This window comes from Motacilla alba, chromosome 17 (genome assembly GCF_015832195.1).
Source record: "Motacilla alba alba isolate MOTALB_02 chromosome 17, Motacilla_alba_V1.0_pri, whole genome shotgun sequence".
In the NCBI taxonomy this organism is placed as follows: Eukaryota; Metazoa; Chordata; class Aves; order Passeriformes; family Motacillidae; genus Motacilla; species Motacilla alba.
The window spans coordinates 11,040,603-11,064,717 of record NC_052032.1 but is presented as its reverse complement, the minus strand read 5'-3'; the positions used below and the strand labels follow the sequence as shown (position 1 = coordinate 11,064,717).

Below are 24,115 nucleotides of genomic sequence, written 5' to 3'. Positions count from 1 at the left end.
CCTTTATGCACTGAAATTCTGGAGCCTATATTTGGGGTTCTTCTTTCTTACCTCTTGGTCCTCCACCTCAGCAGATGATATTGCACTGGTCATAGAGATAATAAGAAAGCACCTAATATCTTCTTATTGATTTTTGTTAATAAAACGCCACTTCAAAGAGAAAGCAACAGCTGAAACCATGAAGGCTGAGTCATGGCTGTGTTAATGAACTTTATTTTTGTCTATATTTGGTTTCTAATTCACGGTGAATCATTTATTAAGTAAATGTGTCCTCTTTCCCATTTGTAGAATAGCCACAAGCAAATTATGACCTTATTCCACTTTCTAGAAACAATATTATTGTTTTCTTCTACCAACTTTAGAAACTTTCAAACAAGTTGACCAACCCAAAAACTTTAAATGTAATTGATCAAGTCTCTTCTCCTTCAACAGAACTGAGAATTGAGAACTCTACCTGCAGAACCAGCATTAACTTGCAGGTCAGGAAGTTTGTTTCCAGCAAAATGCCTGAATTTACTTCTTAAAGGGTTTTAATTTCTGTATCACAAAGCAAAAATACTTAATAACCTCAATACTTAATCTGTAAATATCCTCAGACATCACACGAGAAAAAGGGCCTCTTTTGAAAAGGACCTTTTCTCTTTCCCTTTCTCAACCTGGAAAACTTTTCAATGCAGAGGTTCTAAGAAAAATATGCTTTGGTCAGAAGTGGTGAAACAAAACTGGTGCTTTCCTGACAAGTCTGGGCTGCCAGCAGAAATGTTTACCAACATCTATATTTAGACCATGCAATCATTCTGTATTTCCTTAAAAATAGAATAAAAAGGCAGAGTGTGATTTCTCATTTCTGAGCCTCTGGTACCACTAAAGCCTTTTATCTGAGAAGTTCTCTCTTGAAAAGTTTTTTTGCTTAATTTGCTGTTTTATATTAAATAATGCAATATTAACAAGTTCTTAGTGGTCTTACAAATATGCAAGCAGCAATGCTTGGACTTGCTCCAAAGCCCAGCTGCCGGCCGTCACCCCTGTGTCACAGCAGTGAGGGGCTGGGGGACTGATATGGTCAGAAAGGATTTCCAAATGGTAATTTTACAGGCAGCTGTTTGTCAATCCTCAGTTTGCTGAAAAGTCCTGCTGAATATCTTTTTGAAGATTTTAACCAGTGTTTGCTTCTTTGCCATAGGGGATCACCCTCAGAGGCAGCCAGGGCATGCAGCCCCAGTGCAGGTTCTGCTGCACAGGTTGCCATAGTGACAGACAGGAGACTTTACTTCAGAAATGTTGCTTTATTGCAGCTAAAGTGTGTTTTGAAACAGGATCACATTTCAAGTCACTCCCCGTGTTTCATACAGGAACAAGCAGAATTATTGGCTTCTAGAAATAAGAATTAGTTTGAACCTGCCCATTCCCCAGCAGACACTCAGAGGTCCATCACGATGTGCTGCAGGTGCTTTCCATTCCTTCTGGGTAAAAGAGGCCAGAACACCCCTCCTCTCTCTCTCACTATATGCACAAACACACTTTGCCTCTGTGCTGCCTTCAGAACGGCCCCTGCTTCCAAACAGCCCCACAAATACCATGCCACTGCCAGCTCTCATGTGCCATGCCTTTTACTAACAAAGAGTATCTTTGGATTCCATAAATCTTGTTCACATTAATGCAGAAGAGACATCAGGTGAGATTTCTGAAGGATTCCTGATTGTGGTATGTCCTGACAAATGAGCCAGATAAGGGGCATTCTGCAGGAACACCACTGCCTGGCCAGAGAGGGCTGAGATGTCTCTCAGATTTGAGATGGGCTTCCCCATGGGAACACCAAGCCCATGGAGATCCAAGGTGCAAAAATCATCAGCCATCCTCTCCCCTGCAGTGCTAGCTGCCTCCCAGCGCTGGGGCAGGCCCAGGGCTACCAGCATCCCACCTCGCCACTGATTAAACCATCCCCACCACAATAAACTTTTCCACGACAAATACGATGAGAGGGTGTGCTGGCGAGGGGAGGAGCTTGGGCACAGCTTCAAAACAAGTGAGTTGGTAGTTTGCAGGAGGAATGTTCAGCCCTGAGAGCCCTCCTGCCGCAGGGCTCTCCTTCCCACAAGCAGGGGTGACGGGTCACTGGAGCCTCTGCAGCTGCACGGCTGGCACCAGGGCAGGGCCAACTGAATTCTTAACATGGGAGCAATGCAGGACAGAAAGATCTTGCAGCTTTTTGGAATGGAGTTTTGATCTATGCCTTGGATTTTATAGCTTGTTCTTTTACATCCTTTCCTTTCCATTTCTGTAACTTATGGACAGAAATTGTATTTTTTTCTGCAGCAGATAGCTACAAAGGACAGAGACATGATTCAAATCCTGTGCTCTTGTGCATCTACTTATAGTTGTGCTCACACCATATACTGACAGTATAGTCACAAAGTAAAATGTTGGTTTCAAACCCGTCCAGCACACTCCCTCCAAAACACGCAGTCCGAGTCAGATTTCTTCATAAGAGAATAAATAACGTACTGTTCCACCAGCTCCTGCCTTCCTGGCCCTTTGTTCCCTGGGCTGAGAACAATTAGGAAGATTAGACTTCTTATTTTACTTCTTGCTCATTCTTTGTCTTTCTGCCTAAGCAGACATGACTGTATTTCCAATTATTTTGCAAAGATCTCAACTACCAAGACAAGTAACAAGCACAGGCATTGGATGAATTCTTGTCTTGAATAATTTTATTTTCTTGTCCATCAGTCAACAGCTGGACAAAGAAGTGGATTAAAGTGTAATGCTCCAGGTTTGTTATGATGCTAAAGAACAGCAGGGATAATTAATATGGGGAAAACATCCCTATTTTCTCATCTGGAAAAAATTGAATCTCTTTTTATTGAAACTTCAAAAATAAGAGTAGACCCCTGGCACAGAGAGCTGAAGGCATCAGCTTCAGCTTGCCACAGGAATAGGGGTGGCAGCTGTGCCTATAGGTGGAAAACTTTGGGTCCTGTGAAGGGGATCCATGGTTTGAACCATGCTGTGAATGAGGAGGACACAGAACCAACGGGCAGAGCCTGCTGCAGCTTGCAGCGAAGCCTGTGGAAGAAAATCTGTGTCAGGAGTTACAGCATTGACCTGCCACAGAGAGCCAAGGGTTGGGCGCCAGGAGAGGTGAGCCCAGCTGAGGCTCTAACTACTGAGCTTGATCTAAACTGTGCCGTCTTCTCTCAGGTGCAGGAAATGGGCTGAAAGGAGGCAAAATGTGACAGACTTTATGTCTGGCTCTTCTGTACACCCTCATGCAAACACTGTCTTTTCTTTGCTTGTATTCCTGCATGAAACCACACACTTGTGGTTTGCTTTGTAATTAGTTTTGGCGCTGAGAGAAGACAAGAGAACTTCTTGTTAGGTGGATTAAAGGGATCTGTGCTCTACACCACTTGAGTGACAAGAACCATGTCAGACCAGTCTGCTGTCAAGTGAATGAAAGTGACAGCACAGTGTGAGCGAGACGAGTTCTCCCACTCAGCGAGTGGCAAGAGGCAGGCACGAACTAGCCCTGCCAGAGAGCAGCCACAGGTGACTGGGTCAGAACAACTGGGACAGAGATGAAAACACAGCCACAGCGATTCCTCCTCGACTGAGCCGAAGCTCTCCTGCTGAGACTTGTGTCTTCCTGCCAGGGGAACTGGAAAACGCCTTCAGGTCAAGGAGTGGGAAAGGGAGGAGCCTGGAAGCAGCTCAGCGCAAGTATTTCCTAGGTTGCAGCCAGCGCTTTTTAGCAGCGTATACCTGCAATGTGCCGTAACAACCGCTCTTGTTGAGTAGAAGAGGGTGGAAAGTAAAACAGAGCTCTCTGTGCCTGTGTCAGTGTGGCTGAAACCCAGCCTTCGAGTCAGGGGAGTGAGGGAGAGATTCCCTTTTTGTTCCAGTGCCCCGGAGCTCTGCTGACATCGAACGTCAGTGCCGCGGGCAGCACAGGGTGCTGTGGGGAGTTTGTGCTTCCCAGACCCTGCCATGGACAGCTCAGTGGTGATCATTCTCAGCTTCACAGGCTCTGACATCATGCCAGAAATATCGTAAATATTGAGGATCCAAACGCTTCAGGTGCTGTGGAAGTAAGCTAGTAGGGAATGAATGCTCCAAATTTTAATTTGTAGAATAAGTCCATGCTGGGAAAAAAAACCCTTCCTCTCCTCTGAAAATCTGCCTTAGTTCTGAATTCTGAAATTCTGAAACCCACAAACAAATCAAATCTGCCTTGTCTGCCTCTAACCTGTATAAATACATAATTTTGCCAAGCATGACTATCAGTACCTTGAAATTATATGACAGAAAACAGCCCATGAGGCCATGAGGTTTGTTTAACTCTTTCCAAGGCATTGGAAAAGGGACACTGCAGCTCTCACCTAGCCGCCTGAACTTGCTCATGCAGAGCAGATGCCCACAGCAGAGCATCCTTTCCCTCGTGGGTGCTGTGCCTGGCCGTCACTGTGGCTCAGGAGGAGTGCTCAGCTCTGCAGGCAGGTCCCTTGCCCTCTCCCCGTGGATCCTGTCACTGCAGGCAGGTCCCTTGCCATCTCCCCATGGATCCTGTCGCTGCAGGCAGGTCCTTGCCCTCTCCCCGTGGATCCTGTCACTGCAGGCAGGTCCCTGCCATCTCCCCATGCAGGCTGTCACTGCAGGCAGGTCCTTGCCCTCTCCCCATGGATCCTGTCACTGCAGGCAGGTCCCTGCCATCTCCCCATGCAGGCTGTCGCTGCAGGCAGGTCCTTGCCCTCTCCCCATGGATCCTGTCACTGCAGGCAGGTCCCTTGCCCTCTCCCCATGGATCCTGTCACTGCAGGCAGGTCCCTGCCCTCTCCCCATGGATCCTGTCACTGCAGGCAGGTCCCTGCCCTCTCCCCATGGATCCTGTCGCTGCAGGCAGGTCCTTGCCCTCTCCCCATGGATCCTGTCACTGCAGGCAGGTCCCTTGCCCTCTCCCCATGGATCCTGTCACTGCAGGCAGGTCCTTGCCCTCTCCCCGTGGATCCTGTCACTGCAGGCAGGTCCCTTGCCCTCTCCCCGTGGATCCTGTCACTGCAGGCAGGTCCCTGCCCTCTCCCCATGGATCCTGTCACTGCAGGCAGGTCCCTTGCCCTCTCCCCATGGATCCTGTCACTGCAGGCAGGTCCCTGCCCTCTCCCCATGGATCCTGTCACTGCAGGCAGGTCCCTGCCCTCTCCCCATGGATCCTGTCACTGCAGGCACAGACTGCCATGGCAAACATGCACCTGTAGCTGTCAGAGCATCAGCAGTGCTTCAGCTGCAGATGTGTTGGGACTTTTCTGACCACGTGGACCAGCCTCAGCTGATTGATGCCTGACCTTCTGATGATCTTCGTGATCTTTCCCTGTTGTGAATCGTCTTATATCAGGACTGGCAGCGTATCAGGGCAGATGATAATAATGCCAGCATCAGTGTAACTGCAGCTCAGAGGGCTTCATGTGTGGCTGAATGTTGTGTGCCCAGCCGTGCTGGAGCTGCCACGAAATGTGTGAAGAGTAACAGGGCAGGAAGGACAAAGGGATCCAAATTCTTTAAAGAAGAATGAACAACTCTGTAATACTGATGCAGGAGATGAGGAAATAAATAATTTTGTGATGATCAGAAAAATAATGGCATGAAAATAACTAGTGAGGTGACAACAAATCCAGTCATGTGCAGAGTGCAAGGCTCAGTACTGCAGCTATTGGATCAATGGCAAGTGTTGAAGTTGAGAATAGTATGCAAAACCTGTATTCCTGCAGGAACACCACTGTGTCAGGGCACATATAAACCATAAAATCTACTGATTTTAATCTAAGTCTCTGATTACAAAGTGACAACTGTTTTAGTTTGTTGTTGATTTTTTTTTTTTTTTTTGGTTTTATGCCTTAGTCTATGACTCCAAAATGTGAACAAGTTAGGACAAGAACATCAGAGGAAACAGAAATCATTAATCAACAATACCTCCAAGCTATTATGCTTATAATTGTCAAGACAAAGATTATGAGTAATGATTTTCTGCAATACATTTTCACAAATTGTTTTTAAAAAAGTACTTAAAAATATCTGTCTTTTCTGGACAGCACCTTTTTTCCTGGCTAAAAGGAATTAATATCAATTTATATTTTAATGGAGAGATAAAAATACATAAAAGGGACAGAAGATCTAGGAAGAGCTTTTCTGTCATCACTAGGAGCTCAAGAGCAGCAAGAAGGCCTTATGGCACATTGAGAATTACTCTGACATGTTGGTTACCAAGCAGAGAAGAGCTTCTGCAGAGACTTGCTGTGTTTTGAAGTAGCCTAAAAAATCAAAACCAGACTTTTTTATCTGTCCCGCCTCTCACAGAAGCCTTGGAAAAACTGAAATTCATGATGGACAACAGTGACTAGAACTAGTTCTTTTCCTCAAATTTGTGGTGCAATGGGTTTTCTCCAATTTAAGAACATCTCTCAGCTTTTCAGGCCAGGAACTCAAACTGCCCGCATGCAGGCATCTGATATTTCCCTGTGGCCTAGGATATCTGCAATCTGATGGTTGAACATTCGATGCTTTGCATACATCCTGCTCTGTTACCTCCTTTCTATCATCTGAAAATACAACTTCTTATTAAAAGTTTTCACACCAGGAATTTTTTCATTGCATTTGAGATGAACAAACACCTCAGGAGAAATAGTATCAGCAGGAAAGGTCACAGTGGTTGCTCTGTAAAACATTTTAAAAAGGTCTTAAAAACAATATTGGGGTAGGTCTGACAAAGTTTTCAAAAGTCAAATAACTGGGAAATTGTCAGTCCACTTCAATTAGATGATCTTACATTTGTACTGTCAGCTGCAATAACACTCAGTTATTAGTCTTTGTGAATTTTAAAGCCTGCATTTTATACTCCTAAAGCACAGCACTAGGAAGGGAAAATTACAGCCAAGGAGCTGTCTATGGACTCAGCCTTTCCTACTGACCTCCTCAGGTGTGGCCGAGGGCCCGTGTGTGTGCTGTTAATAGCCCAAGCAGACAGGTCAGGTGTGTGTCACAGGTCGGGTGTGTGGCAGGTCAGGTGTGTGTCACAGGTCAGGTGTGTGACAGTCAGGTGTGTGGCAGGTCAGGTGTGTGACAGTCAGGTGTGTGTGGCAGGTCAGGTGTGTGACAGTCAGGTGTGTGACAGTCAGGTGTGTGGCAGGTCAGGTGTGTGACAGTCAGGTGTGTGACAGTCAGGTGTGTGGCAGGTCAGGTGTGTGACAGTCAGGTGTGTGACAGTCAGGTGTGTGACAGTCAGGTGTGTGGCAGGTAAGGTGTGTGACAGTCAGGTGTGTGACAGTCAGGTGTGTGCCAGCCAGTGCCTGGCAGTGCTGCCACAGGACCTGTGCTGTGCCCCAGCCCCGTGCTGCTGCAGCAGCCACGGAGACTGGCATGGTGGGGAGGCCAACAAGGGCATCCTGCTGCTCTCCTCAGCCCTGCTGAGGCCACACCTGCAGTGCTGTGTCCAGTTCTGGGCTCCCCAGTACAAGGAAACGGGGAGCTCCCAGAGCAGATCCAGCAGAGGGACACGGATTTGATTAAGGGACAGAGGAATCTCTCCTGTTGAGGGATGGCTGAGGGAGTTGGTCTGTTCAGCCTTGAGAAGAAATGACTGACAGGGGAGCTCATCAGTGTCTGAAGGGAGGATGCCAAGAAGATAGATTCAGGCTCCTCTTGGTGGTGCTGAGCAGTGACAAGAGGCAATGGATGGAAGCTGTGGCACAGGAAGTTCCACCTGAACAGGAGAGAGAACTTCTCTCTGAGAGGGGTGACTGAACACTGGAACAGAGCCCAGAGAGGTGATGGGGTCTCCCACTCTGGAGATATTCCAGAGCCATGGGGACACAATCCTGTACCATGTGCTCCAGGGTGACGCTGACTGAGCAGGGAGGTTGGACCAGATGACCCAGTGTGGTCCCTTCCAACCCGATCCCTTCTGTGATTCTGTGATTCTCAGGCAGTGTGCAGCACCAGTGGCTGTGCCAGTGAGGAGCAGCTGGGTTCCCTCCCCAGGAAAGCCCCTTGCCAGGCACACCCAATGTCTCCTTTTTACATGTTCCTCTCGGGGAGATGCCACTTCCTCATTCTGTACTGCAGTCACAGATCCCATGTTCTTATCTTGACATTAAAGAAATAGATTTAATTGTCAGTCCTCTTAAACAAGCGTTTAATTCCATTCTGTGGGGACTAAAGACAGTCTTAAATAATTGAGCGGCCAAGAGATTGGTTATTTCTGTTTTCATTGCCCATATTGATTTAAGTGCAGTTAATCCTTTCAAATACCCATGTCACACTGGGCCTGATGGCTCTCTTTAGGGCAATATTGTTCCTCTGGCTAGATTATTTGACATCAAGCATTGTAATGTCACAATAAATCCTTCATGTAGGCTCCTCTTTTCAGAGAAGTAGCAGATGGGGACTTCGGCTCTTACATTAAGCTCTTGGTTTTACTAGTCAGAAGTTGGGCTTGTGAATAATTTTCATTAAATTTTCTTTTGTGCTTCATAAAAACTACCTCTTCAGCAGTGACATTAAATAATCAGAAGCCAAATTAAACAGGCATGTTGACATAAAACAAACCAAGGTGTTCCCCTCACTACAAATTAAATATAGTTGTGTGCAAAATAATCTCATTTGGGGTATTCCCCAATACAGAGCTTGTGGAATGGATTTGACAAACAAAAGTGGGGATGGCTGAAGCCAAGATCCAACAGACATGTTTTACAAGTCATTGCAGCATTTCTTACTCCTGGTTAAGTCCTAAGTTTTTCTGTCTACCTTGAGCTCCATCCAATTAGTTGAATGATTCTCCACCTGCTATTCATCAATGCGTCCAAGTGAACACAATGAATATGTATTCTCTGAAACTTCCTTTGTTTGATCCACTCATTCTTGCTTCCTCCTTTACTGTGCTTTTCATCACTGCATAACCTTTAGAATCTCTGGAATTAGTTGGCAGTGGGAAGGGGGGAGGCAGAGCAGTGGATGAATTTCCCTTGAAGCAGAAGTTCTTGTGCTTTTGCCTGTGCTGTTAATGTGGACAGCTGCTCCATGGTGCACTATGCACATGGTGCACTCTGAAAGGTCTTCTTGCACTATCAACCTTCAGAATCAAAGCATTATCTACTTCTGCAGCAGGAGCAATCTTCATGGCATGTGAATTAAATGATGTTAAAATCTGTTCCCTGTGGACTCCCCGTCCAAGAACAAGAGTGTACTAGAAAAACAGGCAGATAAGTGAGTTCTGCAAACCCAAAGAGGTGTAGGTGTGTGTTTTAGGCTCTGGTTTTCAGGACAAGGGTACAGATACTCATTGTGCTTGTGGGTTGTTCCAAAGCAGTTTCACTTCCATTCACTGAGCAGATTCTATAAAGAGCTCATGGCTGTTACCTGTCTGCTTGGGGTATTTACAGCATAGCAGCATACTTTTATTTTACTATTGATTGCCATTCTTCTGTTCTGTTGCCACAGACCTGCCCTAAACTCATTCTGGGTGGCCTCAACTGCCTTGGGATCAGCAGCAGGGCACAGATAAATGTATGGGTCCCTTCTGCTGTCCATTTGGTCATTTTTTCCAGTTAATTTTAAGTACATGTTACTGTCAAATCCTATCCTGACTGAGTAAGAGTTTACATATTTGATGCATTTTTAAATGACATTTTAAAGAAGTTTTCTTAAGATCATAATGGAGACAGTCTGTCAAGAATGCAGCTCACAGCAGCGTGAGAGCATTCCAGCGGCATTACCGGCTCAAGAGCCACACACCCAACGTGGCTCTGCCTCGTTATGCCCAGAGGTGTAAGAATAGCTGTGAACAGCTAATAAGAATCAATGCTATTGGAGACATCTGGTTCAGTTTTCATTTTTCAGTGTTATTAGTGCTTATTGGTACAAGGCTCAGGAATGCAGCCAATCCCTTTGAAGTGGAGTGTATTGTAAGGCTGGAGGCATTGTGAGCCTTGTTGATGACCCTGTGTGTAACCTTTCATTTAAACATCCGTAATGCACGGAATGAGAAAGGCCTCCTTAAAAGAGAAGACTGGTATACTGGAAATCTTGTTGCCGACATTTTAGTATTCATTTTGGATTTTATAATCTCCAACAAAAACCAAATTCTTTAATCTTTCAAGATTCCTTAACTTAAAAAAAAAATCTTTTACTCCGGTCATGTGAAGACATCACTGTTCTTTTAGTTATTAATAGGTGATAAAGGTCCTTAATCTGTGCACAGTACAAGCAACCACAAAAGGGAAGTTACAGCTCTTTGACCTCAGCCTAGAAAATAACACAGAGACCAAGCAGAGCTGAAGTCAGCTGCCACCTGTGTCACTTTCCCCTCAAAATCTCACCATATGCATTTACAGCAGCCCGGAACAGGAGCACAATTTGACTTGTGAATAAATTGATCTGCATAAACCCTGAAGTTTAGAGGGAGGTTTTCAGAGGCATTTTGTGGAGCACAGGGAGGTCAGCACAGCCTTAGGAAGCTCCTGTGACGGGTCAGGCTCAGAACAGCAGCGTGGTGAGGTTGGAGGGTTCTGTGGGTGCCGTGCTCTCTGGAGGCTGATCTGAGTAAAGAGACTGTCACAAACGCAGCAGGGACCTGAGAAAGCTGGGAGATGATTTGTGTGACAACCATCACTACTCTGAAGACAGTGCTAGTGTACTTTGATCTATACACAAGAAAACTTTTTTGAGCTCCCTCCAACAGTCTGATTAAATCAATTCCTGCCACCTGTGAAAGGCACTTTTATCAAGACAAAGAGAAGCTCCCCCAGCTGCTGAGCACTGAATGCTGGATGGTAGCTGTCTGCTGCTCGTTCATGGAGGACAGCACAAAGTTTTGCAAATCCTCTGCACAGATGTGGCAAATCTATCACAGTGTTTATCTTACCATGAATGATGCAAGTCCTCCCCCACAATTGCCTTGAGGGGAAGCAAGCTACAGTGTCTGCCCTCTTTTTCTGACTGGTGTATTGGGATGAAGCTGGTGCTCAAGCAGCAGGATGTAACTCCAGTACCTAGCGTGTGTTAGTAAAAGACAGCTGGTGCTCCCTGACTTCAGCACGGACAAGCAAAGGCAGATGGACAGAAGTGGAACCAGCCATAGAGCATGAGACAAAGAGGTACAGGGGGTGAATGGTGGCAGTGGAACCCCCCTCAGTGTTCTCTGCTTCTCGTCAGCAATGGGGAGAGTCAGCTTGGATTTTTCAACTATTAATGTGAAGATTGAACTCATTAACTTGTGGGTTTTTTAATAGAGTCATTAATACATTTACTTACTTGTACTTAAATGGAAATAGTCACAAATATTAGCAAGAATCAAAATATTAAAAAAATAGGCCAATAGTGAGATTAAAAAAGTGGCAGAAGTTGGTTGGCTTAAAAGATAAGATGTTACAGCAGACTTATAAGTGGGAGAGGAGTTACTCAGGATCATAAATGGAATGATTCTATCATTTTATCAAGCGTGAATAATGGCAAAGCTTGGGCTGGCAGTGAGATCTGCAGGGCTGTGAGAAAGTTTCATAAGCAAAGTGTCAAGTGTATCACTAAGGACATTTAAATCTACTAGAACAAGGTAGAGCAGAAAATGTCTTCTGAATAAAATACCTTAGTACTTTGGGGTGAGATACTGGATGTTACAGAGCCAGCAAGCTCTATCTGTCTGTTTGGAGTGGCCACCAGCATTGCTGCTGGGACACAGCTTGGCATCGTGTGAAGAGGACAAAAAGTGTGGCACTGATCATTTTGAATGGTCTGGACAAAACAGGATGTAGATTTAGTTACAGATGCCAGCACAGAAAGTAAATCTTTTCTGCAGCAGAAATATACATTTGGTTAAAAGTTGTCCCTTTCAATTCTTGTTTGCAGAAACCTTGAGTAGCAACAAAAGCAAGAAATCAAGTAAAACTACCAAGAGAATTTCTGTTTCCTATGGAAAGAGTGATCAGTGATTTTTTTTTTAAAAAAGTCTCGACACTTCAGAAATGTTGTTTCCCAGTACAGATAGCAAGGATATGTTTTAAACCAGGAACACTCTTTAACTGTTAATCTATATAAGAATGAACTAATATGTTCTTCACCTCATGAGAAAGAAAGGTGGCATATTGGGGCAGTGTGCAAAAATGTAGAACAAAGAAAACTAGCCCACCATGACAGTGGAAATAAGAAAACTGCACATTCCTCTGCCTGGGGCTTCTTCGCACCTCAGTATCCTTAATTATGTTCCAGGGTATTTTGGCATTCCTTCTATTTGCATTTAGATCTTTCATCAGGAAGTTAATGTTCTCAGAGCAAGTAAAATCTCAAACCCCATAAATCCTAATGTTTAATACGTTAACGATATAGAGATAAGTATTTAATTTTGCTTTATGCATGACAGAGAAGCCAATGACAAATAGCACTGAGTAATATTTATGAGTTCCATGCCTGAAGGAATAATAAGCACCTTAAATTATTGTAAATTCCAACAAGGCACATACATTGAAGGCTTTATAAAACTTTATACTTTATGCATGTTAAGTACCACATTGTTCTGCCTACCATAGTTCAGCTTTTGGTGTTTCCAGCTGCTGTGATTACAAAGCAGCATCTTCCCATGCTGAAACAACCTGTGGGAATGTATCTAATTGTCCTTCTTGATATTGTTCTGGCCTCCAGGTTCCAGCTATGTCCTGAAAACTGCCATGAAAAGGGCAATAACAAAATTTAATGCAGTGCTAAGCAAGTAGCATATACTAAATGTCTATCATGGCTAGAAACAAAATAGGGTTCATCTCTCCTTCTCTTTCATTATTTGAATAGTAACTTTACATGCCAGCTTTGCTGACCAGCATTTCCTGGGCTTGCTGAAGGGCAGCTGGAGAGAGGAACCTCACACACCCAGGTGCACAGCAGCAATTTCTACATTAATCTTACACCAGCTCAGCAATTAAGAATGAAGAGCTATGGGAACAGAAGATGGACTTTAGCAAAGGAAATCCATTGGAAGCCACTTCATTTCTTGGATTTTCAAGCGCACCTTATAACTGGACTCAGAGGAAGTCACAAGTGTGCATGGAGGTATCAATTCCTCTGGCTGAATTTGGGTCTGATAACGGTGGCAAAATGAAGATGCCTTGGTAGGTAAGGAAATATTTACAGACATTTGTGAGAGAAGATGACAGCCTGGTGTAAAATGATACTGTTGCCAATTGTCATCATCAACGCTGACTATCAAAAGGTGGCAGGCATGCGGGCAGAGCCCCGCAGCAGCTCATGCCAGAGGAGCGTGCTGAGAACGACCCGCAGCAGTGGCTCAGCCGAACTGACAATTTGCTCTGCCTTCAGACACGGACCTCATCGGGTGTGGGTCACTGGGGTGCTTGCAAGGGGCCCAAGCTGCCCAGAGTCCCTGCCCTTGGGGAGAGCTGCTGAAACATTCCCTCTCCTTTGCACAGCCATGGGTGAAGCCGGTGGCCAAGGTCCAGCGCCTCAGAATGCCAGTTCTCCTGTTGTGTTCTGAGGCTGAGCACGGGGACTCCCTGGCAGGGTGTGGGAACCTAGGGGTTGATATCAGGGCAATAAAAGGGCAATAAATCCACATTTAGGACCCTTGTCTACCACGACGGAAGATCAGCTTCATGGCTCAGACAGTTTTTGCTAGCATTCATATAGGAAAAACGAATAACAAAACATAAACTTTGCTGAAAGTGTTGCAACGAGATTTTTGAAAAAGTATTTCAGAACTTTGCTTCATAAGGATATGGGGCACTCTTGACTTTCTGCGGTGTTTTTCCAGGATGCTGTGAGGACCCTACCCCCTCCAGCCTCTGCTAGAACGACTGAGTCGCCTGAATGTGGAGGAGGGGCAGGCTGGTGACCAAGCAAGGCTTAGATCCTCCGAGTACTGCTCTACTCTTCAAATTAGTGAAGGCATTTCTCTGCAAGGAGAATTTTCCTGCACTCCCAAACAAGTAGTGCAAGAGATTATTTAAAACATTGCTGTCAGTGCCTTCTAGCACTAACCCTGATAAAGTTTCTCTTGTGTCTTGGAGGACCACTTGCTTTCAGGACATGCTTGCTTTCAGGAGGATGGCAAAGCACCGGCACTGCCAGGAGATCCATGTCAATGTGTGAGGTACCTCTGCAGGAAAAATGACAGCCAGAAATTGGTAGCTGGTGCTTATAATCTAGACCCCAGAAGCTAAGATTGACATTTGCTGGCAGCAGGTTTGTTGTGGTTAAATATCTTTTTTCTTTAGCCCATGAAAAATACCCACACAAGAATTACTTGATCCACAACAGAAGAATAGGATTAGCATCAGGAAGAGGTGTCTGGTGGCAGCCTCAACAGTCCGAGCTTCCCTCCCTGAATGGGATTCATTCTTCCCCAGCTGAGCCAGTGGGAAGTTCTTGCTCCTACAGGGAAGTGCACGGAGGGCTGCCGCAGTGTTGTTTTTTGCTCTCATGTTATGCCCTTTTCCAGAGGTCAAGAGTTCTTCCATAACACTCACTCCAAGCTAGAGGTCTCAGCATAAGGAACCTACTTGGCATGTCCTCTCAGAAAGGATTTTATACATGGGGTGATGGAGCCCTCATGAACTGCTTGTCAGCCCAGCACTGTTTGTTTATTCCAGGTTCACTGGAAGGAGACCTCCCTTCACTCTTCAGCCTGGCCTGGCAATGTTTTTCATACGTTTTCTCTACCACAGCCGTATCTCGGTGAGGTCCCTCTGCCACAGCCTCCTCCAGGCTGACAGTCTGGCACGGGCACACAAAGCCGACGGAGCCGTTGACAGAGCCAAGGTGCCGCCCATCATTTCAGCACGCTGGAGCTGGAGTGGACAACTGCTGGGAGAGCTGGAGCGCCAGACAATGAACGAATCCTCTGCGGGTAATTGTCATCCCTGCCAATGAGAGGAGGTTCGTCGCTCTCGCAATCAAGGACAAAAGTCTTTTCTTTGGCCCTTTATTGCCTGTCACAAAGCTGGTTGGTGCAGCTGGGATCAGGCCCACAGCTGATCCTTCTCTCCCCCGCCCTGGGCCATTCCTCCCAGCTCAGCTGGGGTCACCCGGACAATGGGGAAGCTGCGTCTGCTGTGTCACACCACGTTGGGTCTATAGCCCGGACAGCCCCGGAACATGCGTGTGTTCTCCCCCTTGATGCTCAGGCCTTGATACCTCTTTGTTTGCTTTGCTTTATTGTAAAGTAAAATGGAAGAAGGGAAAATGCTCCTGCCTAGAAATACAGATGCGTTGTGACATAAAAGGGATGAGAAAGGCACATTTCAGCTGTGAGCCTCACATCCCACCTCAGCACAGGGCTGGAGTAGCAGGAGGCTGTCACAGTAGCTGTGCTGCCTCAGTGCAAGGGCTCTGCAGATGGGACTCTCTCCACAAAGCAAAGCCTGTTTCAGGTTCAGGTAACAGGCTGCCTACTGTAAGGTGTCAGGATAATTTGGCAGTTCCTCTGGCAGATCACTCTCCATGCAGGAGTGAACAGGCAGGTCTGACTAACCTGCAAGCAGACGAGCCATCAGAAAATTGTGATCAGAAAGTAGTACTGCTCTCTGTTTTCCTGTGTTGGAACTTTGCTTCCCCGATGTGTTTGATGTAGGTGCCCTAAAAGCATAGAATAATTTTTTCCACTCTCTGTGTTTTTGTGGTTACCTTTCTCCCAGCTTGGGAGCCAGCAAGCAGATCCCAGCATGTCCATTTGCTGCTACCCACTTGTGCCTCAGCAAGATGCAGCACAACCTGTGCAATCTATGCTTGTCTCATTAGGACCTAACCTGGTTACCTGCTTCTCAGAATTTACCGAGTGGGCCTTACAGAAGATCACTGCCTTGTGTCCTCATTTCCATAAAGCTACTGCTACCAAGAGTGCCACAGCAGCTGGCTGCTTTTCCCACCGTTTATCATATGTGATGACTAAACTGCATTTATTCTGCATATCCATCTAAGCAACTGCCTGTGTTCACACCTGCACTAAACACCAAAGGAACAATGCCCAGTGGTGTGGGTTAAATAAAAGTATGCCCTTGCCAGATTACCAGCAAGGAGCTGGAGAAAGGTCAAAGCTGCAGTGCTGTCCATGCCCTTGTCCCTGCTGTTATGACTGTTATTACACCTTCAGTGCAAAGAGCAGCAGAGGCTGATAAGCATCCTGAAAGAGATTATTTAACTTGTATTTACCTATGCATATGAACCAGGCTTGAGACAACACAGGCATCTAATATTAAAGAAATGAATGGCTCTTAGTTAAACTACTGTTATGGAATAATGTATTCCCTGATTTTTCAGGTGTCATTGGATTATTGATAGTTATTGTGTTCTATCTGCATATCAGTGCTTGTACTCTCTCTGCAGAAGACGCTCACCTGGAAGCCTGTGGAAATCGAATACATATTCAGGACTCAAAACAATTCCTGCCTGATGTATTCAAACACAGCAGCAGAATTTCATCACCTACCTCACCACCAAATTCTTTTCAGATCTTATCTTTTCCAGTCATAAGCTAAAAAAGATGCATGATACAATATCCTAGCAGTGCTGCAGGGGATGTGACTCCACCAGTAATTTGTGAGATAGATGTTGGGAGTGCCCCTAACTAAAATTGTTTGAGGATAAAATTACTGGGCGCAGTGCTGAAATGGTGCATCACCCACTGGCCTGGTCCAGGATTTCCAGAGGGCTTCTAGGACATGTAGCCATTCAGTAGCCAAAATGCTACTGCATATCAATGGGAATTTTGTTTCTAATTCAGTTGTGTGAAACCAAACTAATCCTTCCCATAATGTTTCTTTCAGGTTTTGGATGCATTACATTAGAAATCCTATGGACTTTGATCGTAACAGACATTTGCTTTGATGCGGTAGAGCTTTGATAGCCATATCAACATGAAATCAAAATAAAAGAAAAATTTAGAGATTTGTATCAGTTTACGATGGCAGCTATTCATAAAAATCTGTGATAGAACTGGTTCAAATGTGGTATGTATGTACAGTCTGAGAAGAGCAAGCCAGGGGACCAAGGTCTGATGCAAACTCAAGGTGCTGTTAACGACAAAAAACTGAAACACTCCCACAGTAGAAATTTTGACACCTGTGAACCCCTGTTCCAGACCAGACTGGGGGTCTAGGAGTTGCCATGTCCTTCACTTGCCACCACAGGTGACAACAGGAGTATTTTTAACAAAGACAAGAAACCTCAGTTGGTTTCTGACAGAGCATCACCAATGTGGGTTGTGAATTGGGACTTGTTGGGTTCTGGCTGCTGGCTGCTTGAGAAGGACAAGATCTCGGGAGTAGGTGTGCAGGGACAAAGTGCTGAAGAGACCCTGTGCCCTGAGGAACACAGTCCTGCTCTCCATCCGCGCCCATGGAGCTGCCACAGGAGCACTGAAGGCATTTTGCATAACTCGGGGGCAGGATTTTCCCTTTGCTGGCCACAGTGTTTGTACAAGAAAGACCTGCAAGACCGATTGGAAGAAAAGAATATTTGTACGTTATATATTGGAGAAATTGTTCAGGAACAGTTAATCCTTGTGAAAGTCCTGCTCTGAAATGCTGCCAGGAGCAGTGGCTCTGTTGGTATTTGCCATGTCAAAGCCAGTCTGTGAGGAGCACCTTCTCACCATGTAGTGTGCGACTCTGGCAAATAGAGTGGGACATTTTTCTCCCAGCAGGACACAGCAGATTCTATCCTCAATGCTGCCTGGACTCCAGGAGTGCCAGCTTTTCCTGCCCCATGGGCATTTCCTGGTGCTGGCTGCGTGGCAGTGGCCAGGCCAGTGGCATTGTGCTCACAGGTGGAGCACGTGGGGCACCTTGTCCAGGCATGCCTCACCTGGAGAGCCTCTTCACCCTTCATGGACGTATGTGCACGCTGAGCATCTCTTTTATCTCACTGGTTTTGTTGATTGCAGCATGTACCCTCGACTCACAATGCTCTGCACTCTGTGTCATTCAAAATCAGGTTCTCCTCAGCCTGCTGCTGTCACACAGGATATATCTGTGAAATCTGCCCACCTCAGGGATGATGCTCATCATTTAACATAATCTTGTGCTTTCCTTCATGCTTCATTTTTCATGCTCTTAGCAGCTATAACAAGTCTGAAAGGTAAATGATGAGAAGCCTGAAGTATGCAAGGAATGACTATTTGATTCTCCTGCAACACTGGGAAAGAAAAGCCACAAACACCTTTGAATTTTCACATATAAGATCTTGTTCATGCCACACCCATTCTGGGCTCAGAAACATAAAACGTGCCAACTTATATTTATAGGAAAATCAGAACAGGTACCTGGAACATAATGAAGTTTTGCAAGAGCACTTTGGAGGAAAAATAGGTCTTATTCAGATATTCTTAATTCTAATTCAAAAATATAAAATAATATTTGCATAGAAATGCCATGTCAAGTAAACTTTGTATTTACTTTTCAGTTGTATTGAAATAGTAATATTACCATTGTATTTTCATTTATAAAAGCTTTAATCGCTCATATGTGCATTTGGTTCAAAACCAATAGTTTCAGACTTTTTTTCCCAATTGTCAGAAAGTTGGCTTTCTATTCCAGTCTGTTAGATTTTTCACTACAATAAAAAAGTCCTTTTTCCTCCAGCGTTATCAAGTTTGACAATGCAAAATGAGGATGATTAATAAAATACTACCTTTGCTTTGACTAAACCTGTTTGTGTTTATTGCCTTTTTCTGTAGAGGTTTGTTTTTCTTCTTGTGGTATAATTGTTACTTTTGGTACAGAAACACAAATATTCCAGGCTTGCAGATACCAGCTCCAGCTCTCCAAGACTCACTCTCCTCTGGCAGCTAATTGAGGCATTGCTTGATGAGCAGTGTGAGCAGGAGCTGCCCTGCCTTCCTTGCCCTCGTGGCACGGCTCCTTTGGGAGTGGGTGAGTGGAATAATGTAGGGAGAGGCAGCACTGGGACAAAGCAAGGACTAGCCAGGCTGGGTGGGTTTGCTGTGGGGCAGGACAGCTCTGAGCTGTGAAGTCCTGGTCATCTAGAGTGAGGTTGTGGTGTCTTGGCTCTTCAGGGTACTCCTTCTAACAGCTGAATGCTGCTACATGTTTTTAGAAGATTAGAAAAGAAAGGCAGAGTGTTCTTTATTAGAAGCTGAAAATTACTAAACGCAGTAATAGATCTGGTGTGGAAGTTTGAACAACAGTTTGAACATGTGAATTAAGGTTCACATGTGAATTAAGAAATTTACTGTGATGCCCTCAGGGGCATGTCTTTGCAGTAGCTCTATGTAGAGATAAGCAAGGTACCATGAGAATCAATTCCTGCTTTTTGTAGCTAAGGTAATTTGGGCTAATTAGGGCAGGCTGAGCACCACCCTGATGCTGAACAGAGAGCTGTATATAAATTCAAAATAACTAAGCTGTCAACTTCAGTGAGTTCCTCATCCAAAAGACCTCACTTGCAATCACCTGTGGAAAAAAGCTACTTGCACAGACAGGCCATCCTGAGAGCATCCCAAGCCACGAAGAAACGTTTCAGTTCTGAAGATGCAATGCTTAGAGCTTCCTGCCAAGCTTCCCTGGTGCTGTCTGCAGGGTGCCAGGCTGCCAAGCCTCTGGGGAGACTCAGTGCCCGGGGACAGCTGCGTGCTTTGCCAGCTCCGGGTGCCTGACCTGCCTCAAAAGGGCAGAGAGAAACTGAGTGCACTTCCCATCTGCTCTGCCCAGCACCAAGCCCAGCAGAGCCTGGCCACGCTTCCAGCAGTACCCACAAGATGAAAGGCCGAGGTCTGCCAGCGGGTGCCACCTTCCTCGCCCAGCCCGAGCTCAGCAGTGCCCCGCGGTGCCTGAATCATCGTGCCGACAGTTTGCTTTGCGAGGCATCAGCTCCTCAGTGCCTGTCTCTGCCCCAGTTCCCACTCGGTCGAAATGATGAAACCCTGCACAATATCAGTCTGACACAGCTGCTTACTCCTGGGGAGGATTCCTCTGCTGCATTGACAAAGCTGCCAGGTATGTGGAAGGGGAAGGGCTAGGCTGTGCTCACATGTTCCAAAAGCAGTTAAGAAACCTGAAAACACAGCACAATCTGATGTAAACAAACAAGTTCTGCATATTCTCCCTTCCCAAATATTCAGAAGTCTTAAAAGAATTGGGTGTGTAATTGAAAGTAGCCGAAGGCAGCTCTATCCTGTGCTACCAGCGCTTACGCAGCCGATCGCCCCAAGTTTCACTTGGCAGCTTGACAGGGTTATGTGTTTTCACATGGGTGAACACTTCTGACAAAGCACTGCAGCTTGAACAGCACTGAAAACCACATTGTCTTGTTACCTGGACTCTGATTTCAACAGGCTGGAAGAGAAATTTTCCTTTCTTTGCTCCAGCCTTGCCACCGAGTCCCTTGCCTGGAAAAGCAGCCTTCCAGCACCAGGAATATATTTCCTTTGACCTCTTGACTCTCACTTGCATTTTCACTGAGAGATAGTGTCCCTTGTGTTCTGCCCCATGTCCTCGCTAAGCTCCTCTGGAGACATAGTTCCTAATGTCAAGGGATCCTGCTGTCAGGAAAAGATCTGAACCTGCTGCGTTTTGGATTTTGGAAGACCATTGATCAGAAAATTTGACACTTGCAAGGGATGCAATTGTTCTGAGAAATGAGGAGCTTTTAGCTGCAAACCCAAGCAGTCCAGAGGAAGGAGCTACAGGGAACAGGGCTGGCTCCAGAATACCAGGTTGGCTTCCTTGCATGCCATGACCTGCACTTTTTTCTCTTATGGACCAGAGAGGAAAATCATTCCAGGGATAGAAAATTCAGTATGTAAAGAAGTTGATGAACAAACCATGAAGTAGGGGGCAAGATCGACCTCCTACAGTTCTGCACTAAAAAGCAGAGAAGTTTGTCCTTTCTACCACAGCAGCTCAATAGCTCTCTTAAAAATATTGGATTTCCCATCTTTTGAGAAGAAGTCCCACTTTTGATGACTTTGTTCCATGCTAAAAGTAACTTTTTTTTTCTTCCTACTGAAATATGACAAGATAAACAGAAAACTCCACAACATGGGCAGACACTACATGATACTAAAATCTGACATGTTTTTCTAGTATCTCTGTTTTCATTCATGTATATGCTGTTTCCTTCCTACATGCATAACTCAAAAATATGTGAAAGCCCTAGAGTGCTCCTGAGAGCTCCGTCCTAGGGAAAAGATTTGAGGTGCTGAGCTGAGCCAGCAGGAGCAATTCTCTTCACTAAATCTATAAGGAGCCATCATTAAAAAAAAAAAAAAAAAAAAGAAAATAAAAGAGTAGCAGTCTCTTCATATAGTTGATTCTTGTTGTTTTGGGGGATAAAAGATGCTTTTTTCACTCAATGCTCTTGCGGGGGACATAAAAGTCCATGTACAATACAAATCACGTTGTTTATCAAAAAACACCACCAAGAGCATTTCTGGTTCCTTCTGCAGCAAGCTTTGATGCCAAAAAGCTTTTGACATCATCTCCATGCATTCCCAGCATGGAGACAAATTTATTTATTCATTAATTTAATATATTCAATAAGCCAACCAGCACACAGACTTATTCTTTACAAGTAATTAGAATGTATTACAAGCATACAAATGCGCCTAAGATTGAGAACTTGGGTTATAATCTAATGAAAATATTGTCACTGAATTAATTTCCTATGTGGTGCCAGACTCACAGAATAAAACTTATATTGAAAGTCTTCAGAGACCTACTGTCAACAGCCCAGCACTACCTCTATTTTAAGCAGGAGAAGATTAGATTTCAAAAGCCTGTTCTTTTTCATGCATGTTCTAGTTGTCTTAGAGGAATCTTCTGTATTTGAAAGGCCTCATGAAAGTTTCAGAAATAAAGAAAGTGAAGAAACTGGCATTTTTTGCTACAACTCTAATTAAAATTAGTGCTTAATTATTCATAACTTATCTATTAATTGAAAACTAATTATTTATTAGATTTTTTTATGGCGCTATTGATATATTATTAGCCATTGGTCATGAAAAATGCATTAGTCTCTCAGCAATGGAGTTCAGCTGGCGGCTCACGGGCGCTCGGTGCTCCCTGTGAGAGCGGCGGCCGCGGAGCCGCATCGCGGCGATGGGAACCGGGGCGCTCGCCCGGCGCCAGCAGCGCACAGAGCCACGGGCGCTGTCCTCGGCAGAACCATCCGATTGACACTCGCCTAAGCCTTCGATGTGTCAGTGTTCGCAAACTGGCTGCCAGTGTAGCAGTGGGAAATCTTTTTCAGAACGGCACGGGTGCTCTCGGTGGCACACGCGAGCCCTTGGCGGCCGGGCGGACACCGGCTCCGGGCGGCGCTGCCGGAGCAGCTCCCGGGCCCGGGGGACGCGGGCAGGCGAACCTCAGCTGGGACATCGGCTCCAGCTCTCTGCTCTGGCCGGCTGATGCAGAAACCAGGCAGAAGCAGCGCCCGGGAGCAGAGTTTCAGACACAGGCTGCAGCCCCAGGAGCTGCCAGCCTGACAGCAATCTGCCTTCCAGCACGCTTTTGTTTCTTTCTGCTTAGTGCCCAGCCTGGGGGCTTCCCCCTCTTGGTAGAAATGAAAAAAGGAATTTAAGTTACCCAGGGCTACGTAATCAATTGGTTTAGTCAGATGTCTTTTGCCTGCCTCAGTGTGCAGCAGGCTTCCATTGCTGTGTCCTGCACGAAAGATGGTTGCCACTGGTAGTATAATTATCTGTTTTCTCTTCTCAGTCCTAAAACAAAGGGTTTCCGCATAGTGCTGAAGTGTAAAGAAAGATCAAGGAATGCTCGAAGTTCCCAGAGAGCCCTTCAGTGCAAGGCTTATCAGCAGCTCCTTATCGCCACTAATCTGACAACACAGGTGTGATGGGATGCCCCAGATGGGACGGATCTCTGGTAATCTGATCAGGAGTAACTCATTGTGTGCTGCTGGACACCAGTTTACTCGTTACCCGTTGAACAAAGGAACAAATTAAGCCTACCTGAGAGGCGCTAGTACCCGCAGGGAGTGGGTGGGGAGACCTTGGCTGTGTGCGGGTGTGCAGCTCCCAACCATCGCACAACACCCCTGACGGGCTCCCTGGGGACGGGGAGAGGAGCCGCGAATTACAGAAGGGGTGTGCAGAAGGAAAAGGCATTTCACATCCCATGTTCCTCATTTTAATAGTACAGATGGCTCACTGTGAAACATCTTCCAAAACAACCCAAAACTCTGTGGCCCACATCCTTGCTGCAGGGGCAGAGCCAGAGCCCTCCCACTGCTCTGGGGAAAGGTCCCCATCCCACCCCACGGACAGGACTTGTCCCCACCGCTGGGTCAGAGAAGTTCATGGCTGGAGTTCAGTGTCTGGTTACAGCCAGGGTCACAAAGCAGAGAGGGGCTCTCCCCAAGCTCAGCCCAAAATGCCATGAACAGAGGGGGCCATCGATGCCTGATCAGTTCTGCTCTCTGTGGACCAGGTCTCCCTCACCTTCATTTCCAGCTCCCTGCTGGGGTTCCCTGGGCCCCATCGCCCGAGGGGAGGAGGCAGTATGCCAAAACATTGTCCTGAACACTGAACTGAAGCAGCAAAAGAGCTACAAATAATTTGGGGAAGAGCTGTGTTGAGGTCCAAATGAGGCTGATTGTTTATTCAGGAAATAGTATTTCAGGAAGAAAGCTGTAAGGAACCCTTCAGTGCCCTACTCTTTTCCACAGTAATTCGAATGGAAAAATGGCTCAACTCTGACAAAAACAGGTGAATTCTACCTAAGCCTGTTTAAAAGTAAAATATCACAGCATATGGAAAGATTTGCTTGGAAGGGGAGGAACACACACGCACATGACAATGACAAAAATTTCTGTCGCTAATGGATGACATGAGAGGTTTGAGCCAGGATCCTGTGCTTTATGTATAGCTCCAGCCTGTCCCTCCTGTCATCTGCTAGAGGTTTGCCATAAGACATTGCTCTTATCTGCCTGTCTTACAGAACCTTTTTTGCTTTGGACATCATCTGGCTCTGCCAGGCTCTGATCCAACCCTCATTACCTGCTGCTTCTGGGAACTGGACCTGCCCTCTCTGCCAGTCAGTCAGCACAAGGGATGGCAAGAAGATTTTGGGGTGAGCAGATGTTGTGTTAGATCCCT

At 45.8% G+C, this 24,115-nt stretch overlaps 1 protein-coding gene across 1 annotated transcript in view; it reads right to left on the bottom strand.

Moving 5' to 3' along the window:
* Positions 1–17,748: 17,748 nt before the first annotated feature.
* The window catches only part of LMX1B (LIM homeobox transcription factor 1 beta), a 98,991-nt gene continuing 92,624 nt past the window's right edge, over positions 17,749–24,115 (bottom strand). The window contains exon 8 of the mRNA XM_038155895.1: positions 17,749–18,113. Within this exon, the coding sequence (XP_038011823.1) occupies positions 18,103–18,113 (11 nt within the window). The 3' untranslated portion in view covers positions 17,749–18,102. The remainder of the gene's footprint in view (positions 18,114–24,115) is intronic.